The following is a 22,838-nucleotide window of genomic DNA, read 5'->3' as shown; positions in this document are numbered from 1 at the left end:
TTCAAGGCCTGGTGCAAAAAAACCCAAATTGTTTGGTTGTGGTAGGGGAGGGCGGCCACCCATACAATGTGGGGGTGGGGCAGAAAGCTCAGATTTTGCACTGGGTTCCATTTCCCCTAGATACGCCTCTGATTCTCGCTGCTCAGTAATAATGTCTTCTTTCGCTCTGATACTTTCCAGGTGATAAATGTAACGGGTATCTCTGTTGGGTTCGGTTTGTCCTCAGCTTGCGATACGTTAATATCACAGGTGAGTACTTGGGACTGCTCTTGTGTTTGCGGTGATTTGAAATGTGCATGACATTTCTTAGTTCATATCATTTATGCTGGGTCTAGGAAGGGGTAAGCACAGAGGTGGGATCCAGCAGGTTCTCACAGGTTCCCAAGAGTAGGTTACTCATTATTTGTGGGTGCCGAGAGGGGGGTTACTAATTGGTGATTTTGCCACGTGATTTTTGCCTTAGTTACGCCCCTCCTCTCAGCAGTAGCGCGCAGAACTTGAAGCAGTCTAGCAGGAGGTGCACCGGCGTGCGTGGCAGCCTGCGCCTGCGTGCATTCGTTTCCCACCCAAGGACCGGCGCAGCGGCTGCGTCCTTGCCACAGCCCCACCCAGGAATGCCCCGCCCCCGAAATGCCCGGTCACGCCCCCGTAGTGCCCCACCCAGCCCCATTGGCGCTACGCCGCAGTTTGAATCCCACCTCCATGGGAACCTGTTACTAAAATTTTTGGATCCCACCTCTGGGTAAGCAGTTCTGCAGGTCACTGATGCTCTATCCGTTAAATACTGGAAATCTAATTTGCCCTCTCCTTTCTGCGATTCTAGAAGCCAATTAGCAGACACACTCTTGGAAGCATATCTTTGAGCCTCATGGCTAGAGCCTTGTCTTTAAAAAAAATTAATCAAATGGAGAGTCTCAAAAATTCACAACGGTGGACTCTGCACAACATAAATACAATGTCCTGAGGTTGTTATAAAAAGCATTTCGGGGATGGAACTTTGTACAGCACTCTTCCCCAAAACGACTTAAACTCGATCGATTTCTCTCAACCCAGGTTTTCCAACAATCACTAAACCAGTGGTGGCGAACCTATGGCACGGGTGCCAGAGGTGGCACTCAGAGCCCTTTCCGTGGGCACGCGCAAACAGAGTCGCCCCCCTCCCCCACACATCTAGGCTGGCCTGGGCCACTGGGATCGATTATTAGCATTCAACCTAAGACCTAGTTTTGGGGAAGCAGTGTACGTAACCCTGTTAAGCGCTGTTAAACCGCACTGATTTTCATGCGAAGAACTAAAGCACAATCCTTTACCTGGGAGTTAGCTCGGTTGCTGTAAATGGGGCTTGCTTCTGAGTAAACCCTCCTAGGGTCGTGATTCACCCATTGGAAGAGTTGCACGGTTGCTTCAAAGCAAAGCCACCGACTACCACCAAGCTTACTCCTGAGTAACGCATTCTTCGGAGCCAACCGTTTTTTCTGAACTAAAACCTCAGTATTAAATTGCCGTGTTGGCACTTTGCAATAAATAAGTGGGTTTTGGGTTGCAATTTGGGCACTCGGTCTCAAAAAGGTTCGCCATTACTGCACTAAACTAACAATCCCCCCCCCCCCCCCCCCCCACTCCACAACCTGGGTTGAAGATATTTTCTGCCTTCTGAGCAAACACATAAGCAGGCAGGAAATGCGTTATTTCTCCAGCCCAAATCTCTAACTTTAATTTTTTGCCACTTGTGCCTGCCAGTTTGTGCGCTGCAGCAGATTTTCCGTGAAGATTCCCCACGGAGGTTTGCTCTGCTTGCAGCTCCTGCGTGCAACTTCGCTGTAAAAAGTAGATGAACCAAGTAAGTTTGTTGTGCCTAGCAATTCCACGCACGTGTTGTTTTTCCTTTTGTTTTGTTTTGAGGGGGATGTCTGCAAATCTATGGCAACATGGCTAGAGAAACTGCAATACGTGCATATTTGTGTCGCCGTGGGGAACCTTCACAGAGAATCTGCTGCAGCAAACAAAATGGCGGGCACAGCTATGAAACTGAGAACTCTGTGCAGAGGTGGGAAAAAAAGATCCATTTTGACTGACAAGACTTGTGTGGTCCCATGCTGTGGGAACACATCATGCCAAAACAGATCTTTTTAAAAAGTCCTAAAGACATTTGATTTCCATTGTGCGGACTCCAGCATAAAAGTGTTCCAAGGAGGTATGGCAGAAAACTTCCTTGTGTTCTGAACATGCTAGTTTTCATATCTCCTATGTGCACTCCAGTGGTGGGATCCAAAAATTTTCGTAACAGGTTCCCGTGGTGGTGGGATTCAAACTGTGGCGTAGCGCCAATGGGGCTGGGCGGGGCACGACGAGGGCGTGGCCGGGCATTCCTGGGCGGGGCTGTGGCAAGGACGCAGCCGCTGCGCCGGTCCTTGGGCGGGAAACGAATGCACGCAGGCGCAGGCTGCCACGCACGCTGGTGCGCCTCCTGCTAGACTGCTTCAAGTTCTGTGCGCTACTGCTGAGAGGAGGGGGTGGGGATCCAGTGGTGGGATCCAAAAATTTTAGTAACAGGTTCCCATGGTGGTGGGATTCAAACTGTGGCGTAGCGCCAATGGGGCTGGGCGGGGCACGACGAGGGCGTGGCCGGGCATTCCTGGGCAGGGCTGTGGCAAGGACGCAGCCGCTGCGCCGGTCCTTGGGCGGGAAACGAATGCACGCAGGCGCAGGCTGCCACGCACGCCGGTGCACCTCCTGCTAGACTGCTTCAAGTTCTGTGCACTACTGCTGAGAGGAGGGGCGTAACTAAGGCAAAAATCACGTGGCAAAATCACCCATTAGTAACCCCCTCTCGGCACACACAAATAATTAGTCACCTACTCTCGGGAACCTGTGAGGACCTGCTGGATCCCACCTCTGCTCACAAGGTGTCTGTTGTGTGATCCTTAAGGTACAGAAAAGTGGGTATAAAGACACTCTCTTCTTTGTCTTCTTCTGACAAAAGGGAAAATGGCTATATTATTGAAGGCTTTCATGGCCAGAATCATTGGGGTGTTGTGTGGTTTCTGGGCTGTGTGGCCGTGTTCTAGTAGCATTTTCTCCTGACGCTTCGCCTGCATCTGTAGCTGGCATCTTCAGAGGATCTGAAAAAAATGGCTGCTTTGTGCATCTTTCACAGTAATATCTTAAGAGCAAGTTGTCGTCATGCTTCATGCTTGACCAGGCTTCTTTTCCCAGACCTATGGAGGGAAGAACATGAAGCGTGTGGGGACCATCCTGCAACGGGGGGTCCTCATTCTCCTGCTTTGCTGCTTCCCCTGCTGGGCCATTTTCATCAACACGGAGCAGTTCCTCTTGCTCATCCAACAGGACCCAGAAGTCTCCAGGTGAGAGGGAATCTGGGTTACCATGGGAGCACACGGTTTATTGCCAGTGGGTGTCTTGTTGGATCGGCCTGCTCGAAGCACACGTGCCGAAGTAATAGTAATCCAATGTTAAATTCTTTGTGAGAAGATTTGATGGTAGACGGCTCCCAAGCTCCTTGACGTGCTCGAAAGAGACTGATTCTGGCCAATTACCCACTGCAGGTGTTCTACGGCTTTGCCCCACTCTGGCGCAAAAAAGTCGCTCTAGAAGTGTTCCCGCTTTCCCCCAGGGAAGTGAGAAACACATACACTTCCTCTCTCCATGCACCGCAAACAGGAACCTAGCCCTATGTTTACCGTGGTGATGATCTGTATCTCTGTGGTTGAAACTTTATGTCCCTTGTGTTGGGAACCCCCCACCAAAAGTCTCCCATTAAAGTTGAACACTTGCTTGTGCATAGCTTGCATGAACGGCATTTAGCTGATAAACTGCATTCAGTTTATTCCCAAAATGGCATAAAAAGGAACCAAGAAGCTGGTGAGTCCAGCGGTGTGAACGGGCAAATTAGAAAGGCTTACAACAGCAACAAACAAAAACACACGGGAATTAAAAAGAGCTGCTTCGTGCATCCATCATTATAGTAATATTTTTAGCACAGGTTTGTTATCAGAAGTGCCCTTAAGAAATATACCCCCAGGACGTTGTCACTGTAGCCAACGGTCACTGTCCAGGCGAAAAGATCACTCTAGTCAACCATTTCTGTCCAGAAGTTAGGTCTTGAATCTTGAATCAATAAACGAACTCTGTATTGCTGATCAGAAGTGTTTATTGGAAGGCAACGAGGTGGCTCAGATCTTCTGTAAGCCAGCTCCTGTTAACTCTGGTTTTCAAGTACCCCCTTTATTCAGAAACAATCCCCTCTCCCGTTTTCCCAAAGAATGTGAGAAAGAGTTATTGTTGAGCCGAGGCGTCCCAAGGTCAGCGACAGATAGAGATAAAGCCACCTGGCCTCCTGCCTCCACAGAGCAATGAAAACATCCCGTTTCCCATAAAAGCCGAAGGTGTCAGGGGTAAGCCTAGTTATCTACCAAGCAAGTGAAACCATAAAAGAAAGAGATCAAGGGAAGACTGTCCCATCACACAATGGTAACATACAGCAGACTGGTTACATATATCTTTCAGCAGTTACATTGAGGTAGGAATGCATCTTAAGCAGCTAGATGCAATCACCGTCGGTATATTGCACTGAGCTAGGAATGCCCTTCAATCACCTAGGCACAATCCCTGACATTCCCAAGGTAGAGAACATTCATTTGGTGGCAGGAATTAAAGGACACCTGCTACATTTAAAGAGACAAGGCAGAAAATTCCAGCCAAATATCCATGCCAAGCAGAAACAGGGGTCAGCAGAGTGCCCTTTTCCATGCTTTGCTACTTGGTGTACAGGATTATGGGATAGATGCCATAGGTATTTCTATTCTACCTACCTGAAACCTGCTTTCTCATGAGACTGTCCTTGAAAATGCAAACATCAACAAGTGTCAGAAAAGAAGCTTCTTAGGAAATCACTGTTTTGAGGCTGCTATAAAGATATTCCTTCCAGAGTTGATGACTGGAATTGGGGGACCATTTTAGCCACAGGCTAAACTGTTTGTTGGTTTTAATTCCTTTGCTCTCTCTCCCCCTATAGGCTCACTCAGGTTTACGTTATGATCTTCATTCCAGCACTCCCTGTAAGTCTCACCCTCAAACGACTGTGGCTCTCAACTGCCCGGTTACTGGTGTTCCTTATTGGCTTCCTGTGCCGTATTTCAGGCAGAAATCCAATAGGCCGACCCCTTGTCCACGACACACACCCCTCCAGTAAACATTAATGTCCCAGTATTCACACCAAAAATCACAGTCCGAACACATGGGGCCTCCATGATACATGAGTTTTGTTCATTTCTTTTGCAGTGGTTTGCTCTGTGTAGTTTCAAAAGCCAAGAGAGTCTTTGTTCTGAAGACATACTAGAAACACTCAATTGTCCTACAATCTGTTTGTGAAACAAACCATGTCAACTTACAATACAATAAACCTTTATTGACATAACATGTTGAGGTGTAAATAAACACGAATACTGAATTTGAAGGAAGTTATACTCGGCGTCCATGTCGACTTGTGAAACATCTGGGTGTGCGTACAGCACCCTGGTATGTGCGCACTGACTTGTGTGTGAGCTGAACGCATCCACCCCACCCAGACTCACTTAGAAGTTCATCTTCTGGAGACCCTAGGCCCAGGGAAGGAACTGGACACTGGAGGATGCCAACAATAGCAATGCATGCCACTAGAACCGGCAGAAATCAGGACGATTTTGGGGATGATTATTCATCAGACAGATAGATCAGAAAGTGTGGCTGTCCCTAATAAAGTAGGACATTTGGAGCACCCATCATTATGGGTGTCATTTCAAAATGTGGCAATTTTTTTTCCAGAAAATAGAAATCCTGCATGTGAAGTCCTTGGTCCATTATGCATGGAGTGACTTCCTCAGGGTCCTTCGCTCTGCAGTGGGGTTAAAATGAGGTCTCCATGTGTTTCTCTGTTTACATACAAGGAGGTGCCCCTCTGCATGCTAAGTGGCTTGCCTGTCCCCACTTCAGAGTTGCTCCCAGTTGTCACAAGATTGCTGGCTTTGTTTTTGAAGCCCTTTACATTTTTATATCCATATTTGTATGTTACATCAATATTTTTGTGTTATGGCGATATTTCTTTGTTATATCAATATTTTTGTGCTTTTTGTAAAAGCCGGTTGTAGATTCCCCAGAAATGCATGCGAGGAGGGGGGGGGGGAGGAGACCAGAAGGAGCAGAAAACCCAAAGTGAGGGAAATCACTGGGGTTTCCCCACTCTCACTAATGGCGGGGCTTTCAGGATCCTTTAAAAATGGATTGCTCCAGTTGCATACATTGTTCCGCACGTTGGTTGATATCTCTAGTCCGCATCTCCTTTTGAGAGCCAGCGTGGTGTAGTGATTAAGAGCAGGTGGATTCTAATCTGGAGAACCGGGTTTGATTCCCCACTCCTCCACCTGAATGGCAGAGGCTTATCTGGTGGACCAGATGTGTTTCCGCACTCCTACGTTCCTGCTGGGTGACCTTGGGCTAGTCACAGTTCTTGGGAACTCTCTCAGCCCCACCTGCCTCACAAGGTGTCTGTTATGGGGAGAGGCAGGGAAAGGAGCTTGTCAGCCACCTGGAGTCTCCTTACAGGCCACCTGGAGTCTCCAGGGGGGATATAAATCCAAACTCTTCTTTTGGGAGCAAAAGTCGAGTCCAGTAGCACTTTAAAGAACAAGATGACTTCCAGAGCCTTCAAAAGTCAAAGCTCCTTTGAAATCTTTTGGGTTATAGATTTCAGATTTCAGAAACCTTTAATAGGCATTAGATCCCTTTATTCAAAAGGGGGGTCTGTAATTTTGGGTTATAGCTCCCATGGGACTGCATGCTTTCCCCCCCATGTAATTGCTAAAAGCACAAAATCAATCCATTTATAGAACTGTGGGGCAAGAAGGCAGTTCCTTGCAATAGAAAGGGGGTGAGGAGGGATCCTCACCTCCTCCTGCTTCTTCCCGATCTGAGACTGCGCTGTTATCTTCTCATCCTGCAGGCAACTTTTATCTACCAGTTAGAGACGAGGTACTTGCAAAACCAGGTAAGCTGCTTCTTCCTCTTATTTTCTTCCATGTAAAAAACATCAACTTTTTTTGGGGGGGGTGACTCCCTTGGCAAGAAAGCTCCCACCCACCTGCTCCAGAGCCCTTGAGAAAAGATCAGGAATGTTTCTTAATGATTGCAGGTATCTCCTCAATAGGCCTTAGTGCTAAGAGATGTCTCAGGGCTTGGAGGAGGTGATCCCCCACTTGCTGATGAAGGGAGGGAGCTAGGCAGTGGTGGGATCCAAAAATTTTAGTAACAGGTTCCCATGGTGGTTGGGATTCAAACAATGGCGTAGCGCCAATGGGGCTGGGCGGGGCACGGCGGGGGCGGGGGCGGGCATACTGGGGGCGGGGCATTAATAATTTCTCTGTTACTGTAAAAAACTCTTACTGTAAACAAAAAAGTTCCTAATTTCCAGCTGGTATCTTTCTGTCCATAATTTAAACTCATTATAGCAAGTCCTATTGTCTACTGCCAACAGAAACATCTACTTCTCCTCTAATTGACTGCCTGTCAAATACTTAATACTTTCAAATACTTAATTTTGTTTCTAGAAATCAAAAGAAGGATATTTTCCTTAAACGAGGAACTTTACCATAGTTCTAACACATGTTTTTAAAACAGCCCAACAGGGAGAATTATCCCGTTTTCTACCTTCACTAACCAGCCACATAGGAAACAACAGGACTTTATGATTTTTGGACCTAATGGAATTTCTAACGGAAAAGCAGACCCAATTAGTAACCCCCTCTCGGCACACACAAATAATTAGTAACCCACTCTCGGGAACTGGTGAGAACCTGCTGGATCCCACCTCTGAGTATATGCATGTGAAGTTGTCAGGGCTCCGTCTAGCCCAGCCTGGTCTCCTCTTACAGGTCTGGGCTCAGGTTGAAGAAAATCTTTTTCCAGCACCTGAGATTGCCAGAGAAGTCGAAGACAGAGCGTGCCGCCTTCCGTGTGCAAAACCTGAGCTCTTCTCGTGAGCCGCAGCCAACATGCATTCACACCCACTCTCTTGCACTGCTAGAAATTAACCCCAACGTAATCTTTCCTTCCTTGCAGCGGATCATCTGGCCTGAGGTGTTGTGTGGCACCGTGGGCAACATTGTCAACGGGATTGCGAACTATGTCTTCCTGTATGAGCTGGAGATGGGGGTCAGGTGAGGAAGCCCCGAGACGCTTGGAGAGCATCGCACAATGGTGTGGTTTTTCTTCCTTTGCCTGTGGGATCGAGGAATGTGGAATGGTATAGCATACCCCGATCTGATCAGATCTCAGAAGCGTCAGTACTTGGAAGGGTGATCTCGAAGGAAGACTGCGGAGGAAGGCAGTGGCAAACTATCTCTGCTCAGTCACTTGCCTTGAAAAGCCCACCAGGGGTCACTATAAGTCGGCTGTGACTTGACAGCATTTTACACACATGTGGGCTCAAAGTCCATCCCCAAATCTTCTCATTTAGATATTGATGGGAGAAATTTAGCAGACGGGAACACCACTGAAATGTTTCTGAGCCCTGCAGATCTCTCTCTGCATTTGTAATACCATCATTGATTACAGACCAAGTCCAAATGTCAAAGGAAAAAACCCAAACAGAACAGCCTAGGAAAACAGAATAGAGAATTCCAGTTGAAGTTAAATTTGGTCACAGGAAAATTCAGGGCTGTCCTTTGCAAATAGAGTTTTGTTACATTCAAATGGCATGGGGTAGAAAATGTTGACAGAGAGAAATTTTTCTCTCTTTCTCACAATACTAGAACCAGGGGGCATTCATTGAAAATGCTGGGGGGAAGAATTAGGACTAATAAAAGGAAACACTTCTTCACGCAACGCGTGATTGGTGTTTGGAATATGCTGCCACAGGAGGTGGTGATGGCCACTCACCTGGATAGCTTTAAAAAGGGCTTGGACAGATTGATGGAGGAGAAGTCGATCTATGGCTACCAATCTTGATCCTTCTTGATCTCAGATTGCAAATGCCTTAGCAGACCAGGTGCTCAGGAGCAGGAGCAGCAGAAGGCCATTGCTTTCACATCCTGTACATGATCTCCCAAAGGCACCTGGTGGGCCACTGCGAGTAGCAGAGTGCTGGACTAGATGGACTCTGGTCTGATCCAGCAGGCTCTTTCTTATGTTCTTAAGGCCATTGCTTTCACTTCCTGCATGTGAGCTCCCAAAGGCACCTGGTGGGCCACTGCGAGTAGCAGAGTGCTGGACTAGATGGACTCTGGTCTGATCCAGCAGGCTCTTTCTTATGTTCTTAAGGCCATTGCTTTCACATCCTGCATGTGAGCTCCCAAAGGCACCTGGTGGGCCACTGCGAGTAGCAGAATGCTGGACTAGATGGACTCTGGTCTGATCCAGCAGGCTCTTTCTTATGTTCTTATGTTCTTATCAAAATGCCATGTGCGAACTCACCAAAAAAGGACAAGTAAACCAGATGTTCCAAAGGTTAGTGGAATAAGGGGAAGAGAAGACCGCAGTCTTCTTCAAGAATCACGGAACAGAATAATAGAATCACAGAGTTGGAAGAGACCACAAAGGCCATCAAGTCCAACCCCCTGCCATGCAGGAAGACACAGTCAAAAGTAAGAACGAATAAAAAAAGCCAACAGCTAATCAGAAGTGACAGCTAATATCAAGGACCGCAGCAGCTGCTTTCTGGCTTTTAAGTCTTCGAAGTGGGATTCTCTCTCCTTTTTATGCTAGAGAGGTCTAAACGTTCATTTTGCGGCATCTGAGCCCTTTCTTCCTTTTGTCCAACTGGACTGACAGCTGATTCAGCTTCCCTGAGGGACTCCCGCCCCGACTCTCGTCTTGTGGGAGAGGCAGAGAAACCTCCTTGCCTCTGCAAGCTGCACCTTACAGCCTCCAAATCCACTGGCAGATTAAAAGCCTAACTATACGCCGTGGTACAGCTTAAAGACCTTGGGCACTCCAGATGTTATGGACTACAATTCCCATCAGCCCCTGCCACCATGGCCAATTGTAGGGGCTGATGGGAATTGTAGTCCATAACATCTGGAGTGCCAAAGGTTCGCCACCACTGATCTATCGTGTCCTTCTGTCATCATCATCATCAACCTTTTATTGGCATGAGTTTAAAATACAACAGAGAGGTTGAGGAGAATCAAGTTAAAATAAGTAGGTTCAGACATTTCCAGCAGTCAAAACAATAAATAAATAAATAAATAAATAAACTGAAATCTGTGGCGAATCTGTTGTGCCAGCGCCAGGAATTTGGCAACATCTAGGGATCTCTGAGGAGACTGATCACACAGCAGATAGAAAGATTTGACCTTGTCTGATGAGTAGGCATAGTTCTCAGTATGTGGGTCTATATATTGTCTTCTAGATGAAGCATATAGTTCGCAATCTAGGAGGATGGGCTCGATGGTTTCGATGGCTTTTTGTGAGCAGGGACACGTTCTTTGTTGGTGTGGGATCTGGAGAAATCTGCCACTCAGGACTGCTGAGGGTAGGACGTTCAGTCGGGCTAGCATTAAGGTGTCCTTATGTTATCATCATCGTCACCTTTATTAGGCAATGGATAAAACAAGAATCAGACTAACAACAACAACAGCAGAAAAGGTTATTAGGGGATCAACAGGAGTGCGCGGTTGTTGATAAAGCTGTTGCCAGAAACTTTGCTACATCTGCCATTGTCCTTCTGTCCGAGTCATGCTCTTCCTTCTCTTGTTCTCCATTTCTTCCAGGGGCTCCGCCTGGGCTAACACCATCGCCCAGTATTCGCAGGCTATCATCCTCTTCCTCTACATCCGATGGAAAAAGCTCCACGTGGAGACTTGGGGAGGTGCGATGGATTTCTTCTGTTTCTTGCAGATCAGACTGTTGTGCCTGGGATACACCGCTTCTGGGGAAGAGGAGAACCGTTTTGGAACAGGGGGGCCTGAACCCCCCCCCCGGCAACCAGTGGGGAATGAGGGTAGGGCTACCACAGGGGTCTACAACCTGTGGCTCTCCAGATGTTCACGGGCTACAATTCCCATCAGCCCCTGCCACCATGGCCAATTGGGTTCTGAAGAATTGGGTTCAATTTCCCATTTCTCCACACGGAGCCAATTGGCCATGGTGGCAGGGGCTGATGGGAATTGTAGTCCATGAACATCTGGAGAGCCGCAGGTTGCAGACCCCTGGGCTACCAGATCCAGGTGAGGAAATTCCTGGAGATTTGGGGATGGAGCTTGGAAAGGACCTCAGCTGCAATTCCAGCCGATCCGGAGGCATACATCCCCAGCCACTGGTCTCAGCTCCTCCAGCTGGGCTAAAAACTCCGCTTTCCTGAGAGCCAGCATAGTGCACTGGTTAAGAGCAGGTGCATTCCAATCTGGAGAACCAGGTTCGATTCCGCACTCCTCCTCCTGAGTGGCAGAGGCTTATCTGGTGAACCAGATATGGTTCCACACTCCTACGTTCCTGCTGGGTGACCTTGGGCTGGTCACAGTTCTCTCAGAACTCTCTCAGCCCCACCTGCCTCACAAGGTGTCTGTGGTGGGGAGAGGAAGGGAAAGGAGCTTGTCGGCCACCTTGAGTCTCCTTACAGGAGAGGAAGGTGGGGTATACATCCAAACTCCTCTTCTTCTTCTTGAGTCACTTGAGATGGGAATGCCTTGAGATGGGATTTTGACATAATTTCTGCATCAGTTGCATTAAAATGATGGGTGAGCCTCTCATCCAACGTCTCCCTGAAGTGGTCTCTGGATAATATGGCCTGCATCAGACCTACACAGCCTGAGATCCACCCAGCCAAACACAGCAGCCAGTCCATTTTTGTAACATGTCAGACACTGGACAAGCACCTGCTTTTTCAGTTCCGTTCCAGTTACAACATTTTGGAGGTCTATCAAATTCTTGATAGGAGCAGCAGTGGCGTAGGAGGTTAAGAGCTCGTGTATCTAATCTGGAGGAGCCGAGTTTGATTCCCAGCTCTGCCACCTGAGCTGTGGAGGCTTATCTGGGGAATTCAGATTAGCCTGTACACTCCCACACACGCCAGCTGGGTGACCTTGGGCTAGTCACAGCTTCTCAGAGCTCTCTCAGCCCCACCTACCTCACAGGGTGTTTGTTGTGAGGGGGGAAGGGCAAGGAGAACTAGTCTCCTGCAGGAGAGAAAAGGGAGATATAAATCCAAACTCTTCTTCTTCTCTTCTTGATGGGCTACCAGACGCACTGGTTGGCCTGCATTTGACTTGGGTCGTAACCACTTGTTCAGGTTTGGCCTAAATCCTCATGAAAGCATCCATAATGTGTCTTTTATTTGAGCCTTCACATAGTGGTTGATTGTTTAAGGATTTCCACAATGGAAAGGCAGCATAACCAAATCGAGTTATCTAAGGCCACTGCACAAACAAAACCAACCAAAACCAGCAATGACATCTGGAATTCCAATGAAAGGAAGGTCCTATCTCAGTGATGGCGAACCTTTTCGATACCGAGTGCCCAAATTGCAACCCAAAACCCACTTATTTATTGCAAAGTGCCAACACGGCAATTTAACCTGAATACTGAGATTTTAGTTTAGAAAAAACGGTTGGCTCTGAAGAGTGCATTATTCAGGAGTAAGCTTGGTGGTAGTTGGTGGCTTTGCTTTGGAGCAACCGTGCAACTCTTCCAATGGGTGAATCACGACCCTAGGAGGGTTTACTCAGAAGCAAGCCCCATTGCCAGCAACCAAGCTTAATCCCAAGTAAAGGATGGTGCTGTAGTTCTTTGCATGAAAATCAGTGGGGTTTAACAGCGCTTAACAGGGTTACCTACACTGCTTTCCCAAAACTAGATCTTAGGTTTAATGCTACTAATCGAACCCAGCAGCCCAGGCCAGCCTAGATGTGTGTGTGGGGGGGGCACTCTGTTTGCACGTGCCCACAGAGGGGGCTCTGAGTGCCACCTCTGGCACCCGTGCCATAGGTTCGCCACTACTGATATATTGTAACATGTCAGACACTGGACAAGCACCTGCTTTTTCAGTTCCGTTCCAGTTACAACATTTTGGAGGTCTATCAAATTCTTGACGGGCTACCATACGCACTGGTTGGCCTGCATTTGACTTGGGTCGTAACCACTTGTTCAGGTTTGGCCTAAATCCTCATGAAAGCATCCATAATGTGTCTTTTATTTGAGCCTTCATAAAATGGTTGATTGTTTAAGGATTTCCACAATGGAAAGGCAGCATAACCAAATCGAGTCATCTAAGGCCACTGCCCAAACAAAACCAACCAAAACCAGCAATGACATCTGGAATTCCAATGAAAGGAAGGTCCTATCAGATCATCCTTCGCCCTCAGCAGCAGTGGCGTAGGAGGTTAAGAGCTTGCGTATCTAATCTGGAGGAACCGGGTTTGATTCCCCGCTCTGCCGCCTGAGCTGTAGAGGCTTATCTGGGGAATTCAGATTAGCCTGTGCACTCCCAGCACACGCCAGCTGGGTGACCTTGGGCTAGTCACAGTTCTTCTGAGCTCTCTCAGCCCCACCCACCTCACAGGGTGTTTGTTGTGAGGGGGGAAGGGCAAGGAGATTGTAAGCCCCTTTGAGTCTCCTGCAGGAGAGAAAGGGGGGATATAAATCCAAACTCTTCTTCTTCTTCTCAGTAGATTTAAAGGCCCAAGATTATAAATCTTGTGTTATCTGGGCTGTCAGGACCTGCCTTTCAGAGCCGCTTTCCCCCATAACAGAAACCCTGGGTGGGCTGCATATTTCTTCTGCTTCTGTTTTCAATGTAGGCTGGTCCATCGAATGCCTCCAGGAATGGGACGTGTTCATGGCCTTAGCCATCCCCAGCATGCTCATGACCTGCATTGAGTGGTGGACGTTTGAAATCGGAAGCTTTCTGATAGGTCAGTGAGAAGGCTGCAGATTCCTGTTTGTTTGTGTTCTCGATCCAGGCTGGTCCGCTGAATGCCTTCAGGAATGGGACGTGTTCACGGCCTTAGCTGTTCCCAGCATGCTCATGACCTGCTTTGCATGGTGGACGTTTGAAATCGGAAGTTTTCTGATAGGTCAGTGAAGGGCGCAAGATCTGGGAGGAGCCAGGAGGCCAGGCCACATGTATTCTGCCACCAGCTTGGCGTAGTGTTTAAGAGCAGGTGGACTCTGGTCTAGAGAACCAGGTTCGATTCCCCACTCCTCCGCATGAGCGGTGGACCTTAATCTGATGAACTGGGTTTCTTTATATAAAGAATGGTACCAACATTTTTGCCAACTTTTTCAGGAAGAGGGGCAGTATAAAATAAGCCCCATTCCGGCCAACATTTGTTCCCCGGAAAGGCCCCCAGTCTCCCCTTATGACAGACCTGGGCATTATACGGCCCGAGGGCCACATCCAATACATGAGGATGACCCTGACTGAGTCCATTACTTGAGACAGACCTGAAAGCCCTGGCCTAAGAAAGGGACCTGTTTAGAACCACGCATGCTCATTCTTCAGCTAACCTCCCCCTTCCCCTTCATCCTTGCCACTGCTCGGAAGGACCTCTGAGAAAGGCCACTCCCCTCGCGCAGTGGCTTCTGGGGCGTTCCCCTCCTTTGAAAGCCCCGCAGAAGCCGGCAGCCAAGGCAACCAGCTTCTGCGGGGCTTTCAAAAGTGCCAGTCAATGAAAAAAGTAGGTCAAGGGACTTAAGTCTCCCCACTTGCTTGATTGTCACAGTGGACAACTATGCAGGTAGGTTAAGCCTGTGATTCTTTGTGCCAAATAGTGTTGTATGCAGAACTGTTGCCACTGATTCCAAGTTGATCTGTGCACCTGCCTGTCACTTATCAGCCCCTATTATGCGGAATTGAGTTCAGCCTTTTGGCCCGGCCCTCCACAATATTTTCTGTTTCTTATGCGGCCCCATGGAAAAAATAATTGCCCACCCCTGCCTTATGAAGTGGCGGAACTAATTGGAGGATTAAAATGGGGGAAAGCCCCCGGGCCAGATATCATCACCCCCGAGGTCCTGAAATCGCATGTCGATTGGTGGGCCCCTCTCCTAGCCACTGTGTTCACACAAATCAACAACGCTGGTATAATTCCCAAAACCTGGTTATCGGCGATAGTGGTACCCATCTACAAAAAGGGAGCTACCTCTGACCCCTCCAACTTCCGCCCTATCAGTCTCCTATCTGTTATTGGGAAGATCTATGCGACATTCCTTTTACGGAAACTCCGGAAATGGGCTCAACAAAATATAAAGAATGAGCCAGAAACAGTATGAATATACGAAGAAAAATTACTCTGCCTGGCTCAAAAGAACAGCAATAAAACCATGAACTTGAATAGAAATGATTAAAAGCACTATATCCAATTACCCAAATGTCAACAATGGAGACAATAATGCAATTCATGAACAGCACAGACAGAGAAGGAATCCCAAAATATGCACAAAAGATAACGAGTCTCTATATAAATACATCCCTTCAGTGAAATCCTTGCGATTCAATAGAGGCTTGAAATACTCCAGTTGCCAGATCAAATCCAAATCCTGATTCAACCCCCCGACTTGTTTGAAAAGTTCTAAGGTTAAATATCCGCTGAGCCTCTTCTCTAAACAGAATTTGGGGCACATTTTCTTGAAATGTGCTTGAAACGATGTTTGTGCAGAACTAAAAACCTCAAGCCTCTGATTGTACGATTTTCATGCATATAATGTTGAACTAAAGGTTCATCAACCTTTTTAAATCTGATGTTGGAGGAATGTTCCAAAATCTTGTTTTACTGGTCTACGAATAAACCCAACAGAGGAGGCTTGATAGACACTTGAGTTTAAATACACACAATCCTTGGGATTGCAGTTGGAAAAATGATTAATAATGTAACTGAATTTAATAAATTCTTGAGTAGAAATGGCTAAATCTCACGTCCTGCAATTTCCACAAGCGTAATGTTCTTTAGCAACAGGTAAACGAAACTTAACAGGCTCAATATCAGTCCTGACCGGACTCTGTTTCAATTTTTTTGTTTTTCTAAAACCAACCCTAGGGGGTAGGCTGAAGCCTGGAAGTGATTTGACTATATGCCAATAATGATCCATGATCCTCTGAATAGTATGAGATCCTGGTGTATAATTCTGGGCATACGCTAATCTCTTCTCTCTCTTAGATGGAGATCTTTCCTGCAAAAGATCCTGTCTATTGATGGAGTGTACCTTTTCCCAAGCTGACTCCAATATGTAGTTAGGGTAACCTCTGCTCTTAAAGTCCTGCAACTGTCCCTTAGCTTCCCTTTTGAAATCAATGTTCTGAGAGGAATTTCTTTTCAGGCCAATCGGCTGACTATACGGAAAGCTATTTTTAATGGACTTTGGGTGATAAGAACTAAAACAGACTTTCCCAACCTTTTTGAGGTCAGGGTACCCTTGACCTCACTCTTCATGTCTCACGGTACCCCTGCCGCCACCCTCCACCTTCCCCTCCCATTGCCCCTGCTTGCCACACACCCCACCTTCCCCTCCCAGGATGAAGGGAAGCACTGGGGGTGGTGATGGCTGCAGACCTTGTGGCAGGCCCTGCCCCATGGGCCAGCTCCATGTCCCGGTGGGAGACACCACAAAAATGAGGGGGGGGGGGGCGGTAGTGTTGCCGCAGTACCCCTGGGACATGCTCACGGCACCCCAGAGTACCAGGGAACCCTGGTTGAGAATGGCTGATCTAAAATGTAACCCAGAAGCAGTGGCGTACCGCCTATAGGGGAATGGGGTGACCCATGTTCCCGGGCGTACGCCTTTCGGTCACGTGGGGGCGCGCTGGGCACCAGCCGGGTCCTGGTGCCCGGCACCCCGCCCCCCCATGCTGGGGGCTGCATGTCAGCACCCAAGGCCAGACCCAGCCACATAGCCTCTCCCCAGCCTCCCAGGAGCAAAGAAGGCAGGACCCAGCAGCTGCCTAACCGCCCGTGTGTGCTCCCAGCCGATAAGTGGGGCGGGCGGGCGTGGCCTCCCTGGTAAGAGGGGCATGTAGGGGCGCCCGGAACACTTGTCCTCAGGTGCCATTTCCCCCCGGAACGCCTCTGCCCAGAAGCCCCATCTGTAGCTTTATGAAAAGGTCCAAAACCTAATTTTCCATCTGGTGTGACGTAAATAACTATAGCCAAAAAAGACATTTCAGTGGGATGAAACTTGTATGTGAGCCTAATAGAAGGATGAATCATGTCAAGTCATTCTACCAGGTCTGGAAGAATGGAAACATCAGATAGAATAAGTAAGAGGTCATCTATGTATCATCAGTATAGTAGAAAATATGGCCACAAATTATTATGCACTGGGTCCAGTCAAAATTCTCTCAGAGCTCTCTCAGCCCCACTTACCTCACAAGAAGGTGTCTGTTTTAGGGGGAGGACAGGAAGAGGTTTGTGAGTTGCATTGAGACTCCTTTCACTTTCAGTTGAGAAAAATGGGGTATAAATCCAGACGACTCCTCCTCTTCTTGGTTGGGCCAGTATCAGTGTGTACAACCAGAAGACCCGTCTTCACATCTAGGTGCTTTTCGCTGATGCTGTCAAGACACAGATGTTTATTTATTTATTTATTCATTTCTTAAATTTCTATACCGCCCAATCCCCGAAGGGCTCCGGGTGGTGTACAACATAAAATTCAAACAGTATTGAACAAGGAGCAAATCATACAACACAATTAACATAGGCGCCATCCAATTAATAATCAATAAAACTTTCTAAAACTTCATATAAAACAGCGGTTAATAATTAAGTAAGTAAATAAATAAGTAAGTAAGAGGCGTCCAAAAACCCCCACATTTAAAACCTACCCCAAGAAGGAGGAACGGCGGGCCCCTCAATATGAGGGTTACCCTGATGTAACAGCGCAAGAGCAGAGAGCAGAGAGGGGGCACCACGTCAGCGACTGGACACTCCAAAGGCCCGGTGGAACAACACAGTCTTACAGGCCCTGCAGAATTCACCAAGATCCCGCAGGCCCCTGACAGCTGGAGAAAGGGTTGTAAACCAGAGCTGTAAAGGTCCTGGCCCGCGTGGAGGCCAGCCGCATCATTGAGGGGCCGGGGACCACCAGCAAATTGCCCTCTGTTAACCACAATTAATTAATCGAAGGAAGGAGCAGTTTTAGGGGCTGAAAATATTATTGGCAGAAACATGCCATGTTGGTCCTTAGAGAGCCCCCCCTCCGCCAAAAAAACAAGCAAACAAACCCAGTTGTGTAACACTTTTTTTATTAGGACAAACTCTTAAGATTACAAAATAGACAAACTTCCAGCTTTGCCAGAAGAATTTTGTTTCATACAAAATTATAAAGGGGGTATAGGCAGTGACGGGGTTCAGCCTATTCGCACCTATCCGGTAGTACTGGTAGCTAATTTTTTGTCTAGTTCAGAGAACTGGTGTAATCCCAATACCGAGTCCTTTCGGAACCGGTTGTTAAATTATTTGAATCCAACACTGGGTACAGGGATAAGGAGAACATGGAGAAGGCTCTGTTTTGAAACATGTCAAATAAAGAACTGGAATATTTGTGCTTCAGAGATGTCTGTAATGCTCTGGAGCCTATTTTAATATGCCTAATAAAGGTTGTTGTATTGTAAGAACTGGAATAGGGGAGTCTAGATTGGGTTACGTAGTGCCAGTTTAAGGATGCTCCAAAGATTTTGGGGAGAGAGAGAAGTACAACAAAGAAACAAAATGGCCGCTCTCCTGTTGAGAACAGGAAAAAATCTAGAAAGGAGTCAGAGGTCTATACCACACCAGTCAGACAGCAGCAGAAAGGGTGGTGGTCTTTAGATTAACAGAGGAGGAGAATAATTTTACATGAGGCAGTAGACAGAGAGTCAATGGAGCCCAAATAGGGTAGTCTAACCTAGTGGCTGGAAGAGCAAACAGACACCTTAGGCCATAGGTGTCGAACTCGCGGCCCTCCAGATGTTATGGACGACAGTTTGCATCATCCCCTGCCAGCATCATACTGGCAGGGGATGATGGGAACTGTAGTCCATAACATCTGGAGGGCCTCGAGTTTGACACCTATGCCTTAGGCAAAGACGTGTTTGCTACATCACCCCTTTCTTGGGCAGCTGAATTCAAAACAATGCAGGGATTGAGCTCAAATTGAATGGGGGCAGGTAGAAGATTATTAAGGTGTTCTCTGGAAAGGGGAGTATGATGTGAGGGTGGGAACTCCCTAGAAATATTACCAAGAACCCCCCCCCCCAAAAAAAAACTTCTATAATTTAGGAAAAATGGAAAAACAGATATTTTATATATCATTTCCCCTGCATCATGAAGAGTACAACAATTTGAAAACCTCTTTGGGAGCAGGCCTAACCTAGCGGTCAAGAGTTCAAGTACAAAAAAGGGAGAATTATATGCAAACCTTCTTTGTTGAGCAAAGTTTCCCGCGCTCTCCGCCTCAGGTACTTCACAGGTGTGGGAATAAAATGGGAAAGGACCAGGCCGCTTGCCCTGAGCACCTGGGCGGAAGGGTGGGATTAAAACCCGTTGCCTCTCGCGACGCTTTGCAAGACTCAAAACGCACAAACGCCATTTGGCTCTGCTTCCCCTTTCTCTGTTTTCCAGGCCTCCTCAGCGTTGTAGACCTGTCAGCTCAATCTATCATTTATGAAGTAGCTACTGTGGTATTCATGGTAAGCCCTTTTCAAACCCCCCCCCCCCCCCCATTACACTGTGGTGTGGTTTACTTGGGGCAGAAATATTTTTGGAAGAGCAGCCCCAACAGTAGAACTGTTAAAAACCCAAAGAACTGTTGCTGCGTTGCAAAGAATTCTGGGACAGTTGTGTGAGATCGCCTGGATTGACAGCTGGTTATTACAGATCATTTCCACTGGAGGAAAGGGTTGCTTTGGAGCACAGGTGTCAAACTCGCGGCCCTCCAGATGTTATGGACTACAGTTCCCATCATCCCCTGCCAGCTGGCAGGGGATGATGGGAACTGCAGTCCATAACATCTGGAGGGCCGCGAGTTTGACACCTATGCTTTGGGAGAAGCAGTGGCGTAGGAGGTTAAGAGCTCATGTATCTAATCTGGAGGAACCGGGTTTGATTCCCAGCTCTGCCGCCTGAGCTGTGGAGGCTTCTCTGGGGAATTCAGATTAGCCTGTACACTCCCACACACGCCAGCTGGGTGACCTTGGGCTAGTCACAGCTTCTCGGAGCTCTCTCAGCCCCACCTCCCTCACAGGGTGTTTGTTGTGAGGGGGGAAGGGCAAGGAGATTGTAAGCCCCTTTGAGTCTCCTGCAGGAGAGAAAGGGGGCATATAAATCCAAAGTCTTCTTCTTCTTCTTCTTCTTGGAGGGTGGACTCTATACCATTATAAGTCCCTCTCCAGGCTTTGGCCCAAATCTCTAGGAATTTACAAACCCAGAGTTGGCAACCTCATGCGAACAGTCAAAAGCTGGGTCTCCACACGGCTCTGAGTGGTGGATTCGGCCCCTCCACTTTGGATGCGGTCATAAGAGCATTTTGAAATCCACCACAACGGTGTAGTTTTTGGAGTGTTGTGGGATTTCCGGGCTGTGGGGCCGTGTTCCAGTAGCATTTTCTCCTGACGTTTTGCCTGCATCTGTGGCTGGCATCTTCAGAGGATCCTGAAGTGATTTCCGGCCATGAAAGTCTTCGACAATACAGTGTAGTTTTTGGCAAGTGTCCCGGGGCGGCATCACGGTGATTCCATATTCTTATAGGGAACTGAGGATCTCAACCAGCCACACCCTCAATATATGTAGAAAAGAAGTACGTGAACCCCTCAGTACAGCTGCCTTCATCTGGAAATGTAATCTGACCTCTTTGATTGGGACAGAAGAGAACGCAGCAAGAGACTTCAGGGTCATTTTTATGTTGATATTAGTTTCATATTCAGTCTTCAAGCCAACATTTTTTATTTTCCTGATGAGACTCTGATACAGATGAAAAATAATGCCTCAGAATGTGGAAAGGCAGGCCTGCAATCTGAAAATCATGTGGGCATTTTTCCGTGTGAGCTTTTTACCTGTGGGCATTCATGACAGGCTTTTTTCTGTGGGTGTTTTTCCTGTCGGTTTTTTCCTGGTCTCCCCTCCCCCATTCCACTCCCAAACTTTCCAGGTATTTCCCAACCTGGAGCTGGTAACCCTGCCTGCAACTGTAGCCCCGTGCTTTAGGAAAAAACAAGGGGCCTTTTCCCTCGGCCGCCGTCACTGCGCGCAATTCCCAGCGCGCGGCATCCCTGGCGCGCGCCCAGGCGTCCCCACGACCCCGCACTCTGCGCGGGGCCATCAAAAGGCGCCCTTTGCAAGAGCGCCAGGGATGCCTCGCGCTGAGGGGGCACGACAGTGTCGGGGCGGCTGCACTGTTGCCGCCCCTCTCGTGGGGAGTGCCGGGGGACCCCGTGCTACTCTCCTCAAGTAGCGCGGGGCTTAAGGTAAGTGGGGAAAGGCCCAAGGATTGGGGGTATTGTTTTAGACCTGCAAACTTCCTGCAGGGTTCGGGGGAAGGCATCAAAAGAGGGCCAGGCTGTCTTCTGAGATGCCCCTTGTATCATTCCCTCAGATTCCATATGGAATTGGCACAGCGGCCAGTGTCTTGGTGGGGAATGCCCTAGGGGCTGGCAACGAGGAGGAGGCCAAGAGGACAGCTGTGGTCACCATTTTGTGCACAGGTATGTGTCATTTTGCAGCATGCAGAAGTAAAATAAAACAACCATGACAGAAGCTCAATTGGTTTTTGCAAACCACTCCTTTTTTGCAATCCTGAGTCAGACTCTTGGGCTTGTCTGACCGGCAGCAGTTGTCCAGGGTCTTGGCTCACGGTCTTTTTATACCACTGACTACCTGATCCTTTTACCAGGGGATGCTCTGGAATCCTCTGCATGCGAAGCCGGTGCAGCACCACTGAACCACAGCCCCTCCCATATGGGGAAGTTCGGTGCAACCTGCTTGCTTGTAGTTGTAACGATCGACCACAAGGAGTCTGTCGCACCCTGGTTACGGGCAGAAACAACACTCACATAAAGGTGCCAGGTGATCTGTGTCAAACTAGTGCAAAAGGGGCCAAGAACTCTAAGAACATAAGTACTAGCCTGCTGGATCAGACCAGAGTCCATCTAGTCCAGCATTCTGCTACTCGCAGTGGCCCACCAGGTGCCTTTGGGAGCTCACAAGCAGGAAGTGAAAGCAATGGCCTTCTGCTGCTGCTGCTGCTGCTGCTCCTGAGCACCTGGTCTGCTAAGGCATTTGCAATCTGAGATCAAGGAGGATCAAGATTGGTAGCCATAGATCGACTCCTCCTCCATCAATCTGTCCAAGCCCTTTTTAAAGCTATCCAGGTTAGGGGCCATAACCACCTCCTGTGGCAGCATATTCCAAACACCAATCACACATTGTGTGAAGAAGTGTTTCCTTTTGTTAGTTCTAATTCTTCCCCCCAGCATTTTCAATGAATGCCCCCTGGTTCTAGTATTGTGAGAAAGAGAGAAAAATTTCTCTCTGTTAACATTTTCTACCCCATGCATAATTTTATAGACTTCAATCATATCCCCCCTCAGCCGTCTCCTCTCCAAACTAAAGAGTCCCAAACGCTGCAGCCTCTCCTCATAAGGAAGGTGCTCCAATCCTTCAATCATCCTCGTTGCCCTTCTCTGCACTTTTTCTATCTCTTCGATATCCTTTTTGAGATGTGGCGACCAGAACTGAACACAGGACTCCAAGTGCGGTCGCACCACGGCTTTATATAAGGGCATGACAATCCTTGCAGTTTTATTATCAACTCCTTTCCTAATTATCCCCATCATAATGCTTCAACTCTAATGCTTTAAACAAGTATCCGAAGAACAACCT

General features: G+C 48.0%; 1 protein-coding gene across 2 annotated transcripts in view; it reads left to right on the top strand.

Moving 5' to 3' along the window:
- Window positions 1–186: 186 nt before the first annotated feature.
- SLC47A1 (solute carrier family 47 member 1) overlaps window positions 187–22,838 on the top strand; it is a 39,373-nt gene continuing 16,721 nt past the window's right edge. Inside the window, exons 1-10 of one of the 2 annotated variants that reach the window (XM_048519039.1) lie at window positions 219–249; window positions 1,741–1,840; window positions 3,217–3,365; window positions 5,036–5,078; window positions 6,998–7,042; window positions 8,113–8,210; window positions 10,764–10,861; window positions 13,788–13,901; window positions 19,584–19,651; window positions 21,553–21,661. In XM_048519039.1, coding sequence (XP_048374996.1) covers window positions 1,832–1,840; window positions 3,217–3,365; window positions 5,036–5,078; window positions 6,998–7,042; window positions 8,113–8,210; window positions 10,764–10,861; window positions 13,788–13,901; window positions 19,584–19,651; window positions 21,553–21,661 — 733 coding nt within the window. In that variant the 5' untranslated portion in view covers window positions 219–249; window positions 1,741–1,831. Of the gene's footprint in view, window positions 250–1,740; window positions 1,841–3,216; window positions 3,366–5,035; window positions 5,079–6,997; window positions 7,043–8,112; window positions 8,211–10,763; window positions 10,862–13,787; window positions 13,902–19,583; window positions 19,652–21,552; window positions 21,662–22,838 lie in introns of both variants that reach the window. The other variant, XM_048519040.1, reaches the window with a different exon arrangement.

This window comes from Sphaerodactylus townsendi, linkage group LG16 (assembly GCF_021028975.2).
Source record: "Sphaerodactylus townsendi isolate TG3544 linkage group LG16, MPM_Stown_v2.3, whole genome shotgun sequence".
NCBI classification, from domain to species: domain Eukaryota; kingdom Metazoa; phylum Chordata; class Lepidosauria; order Squamata; family Sphaerodactylidae; genus Sphaerodactylus; species Sphaerodactylus townsendi.
The sequence above is the reverse complement of the archived record's forward strand: the minus strand, read 5'-3'. Positions and strand labels throughout refer to the sequence as shown.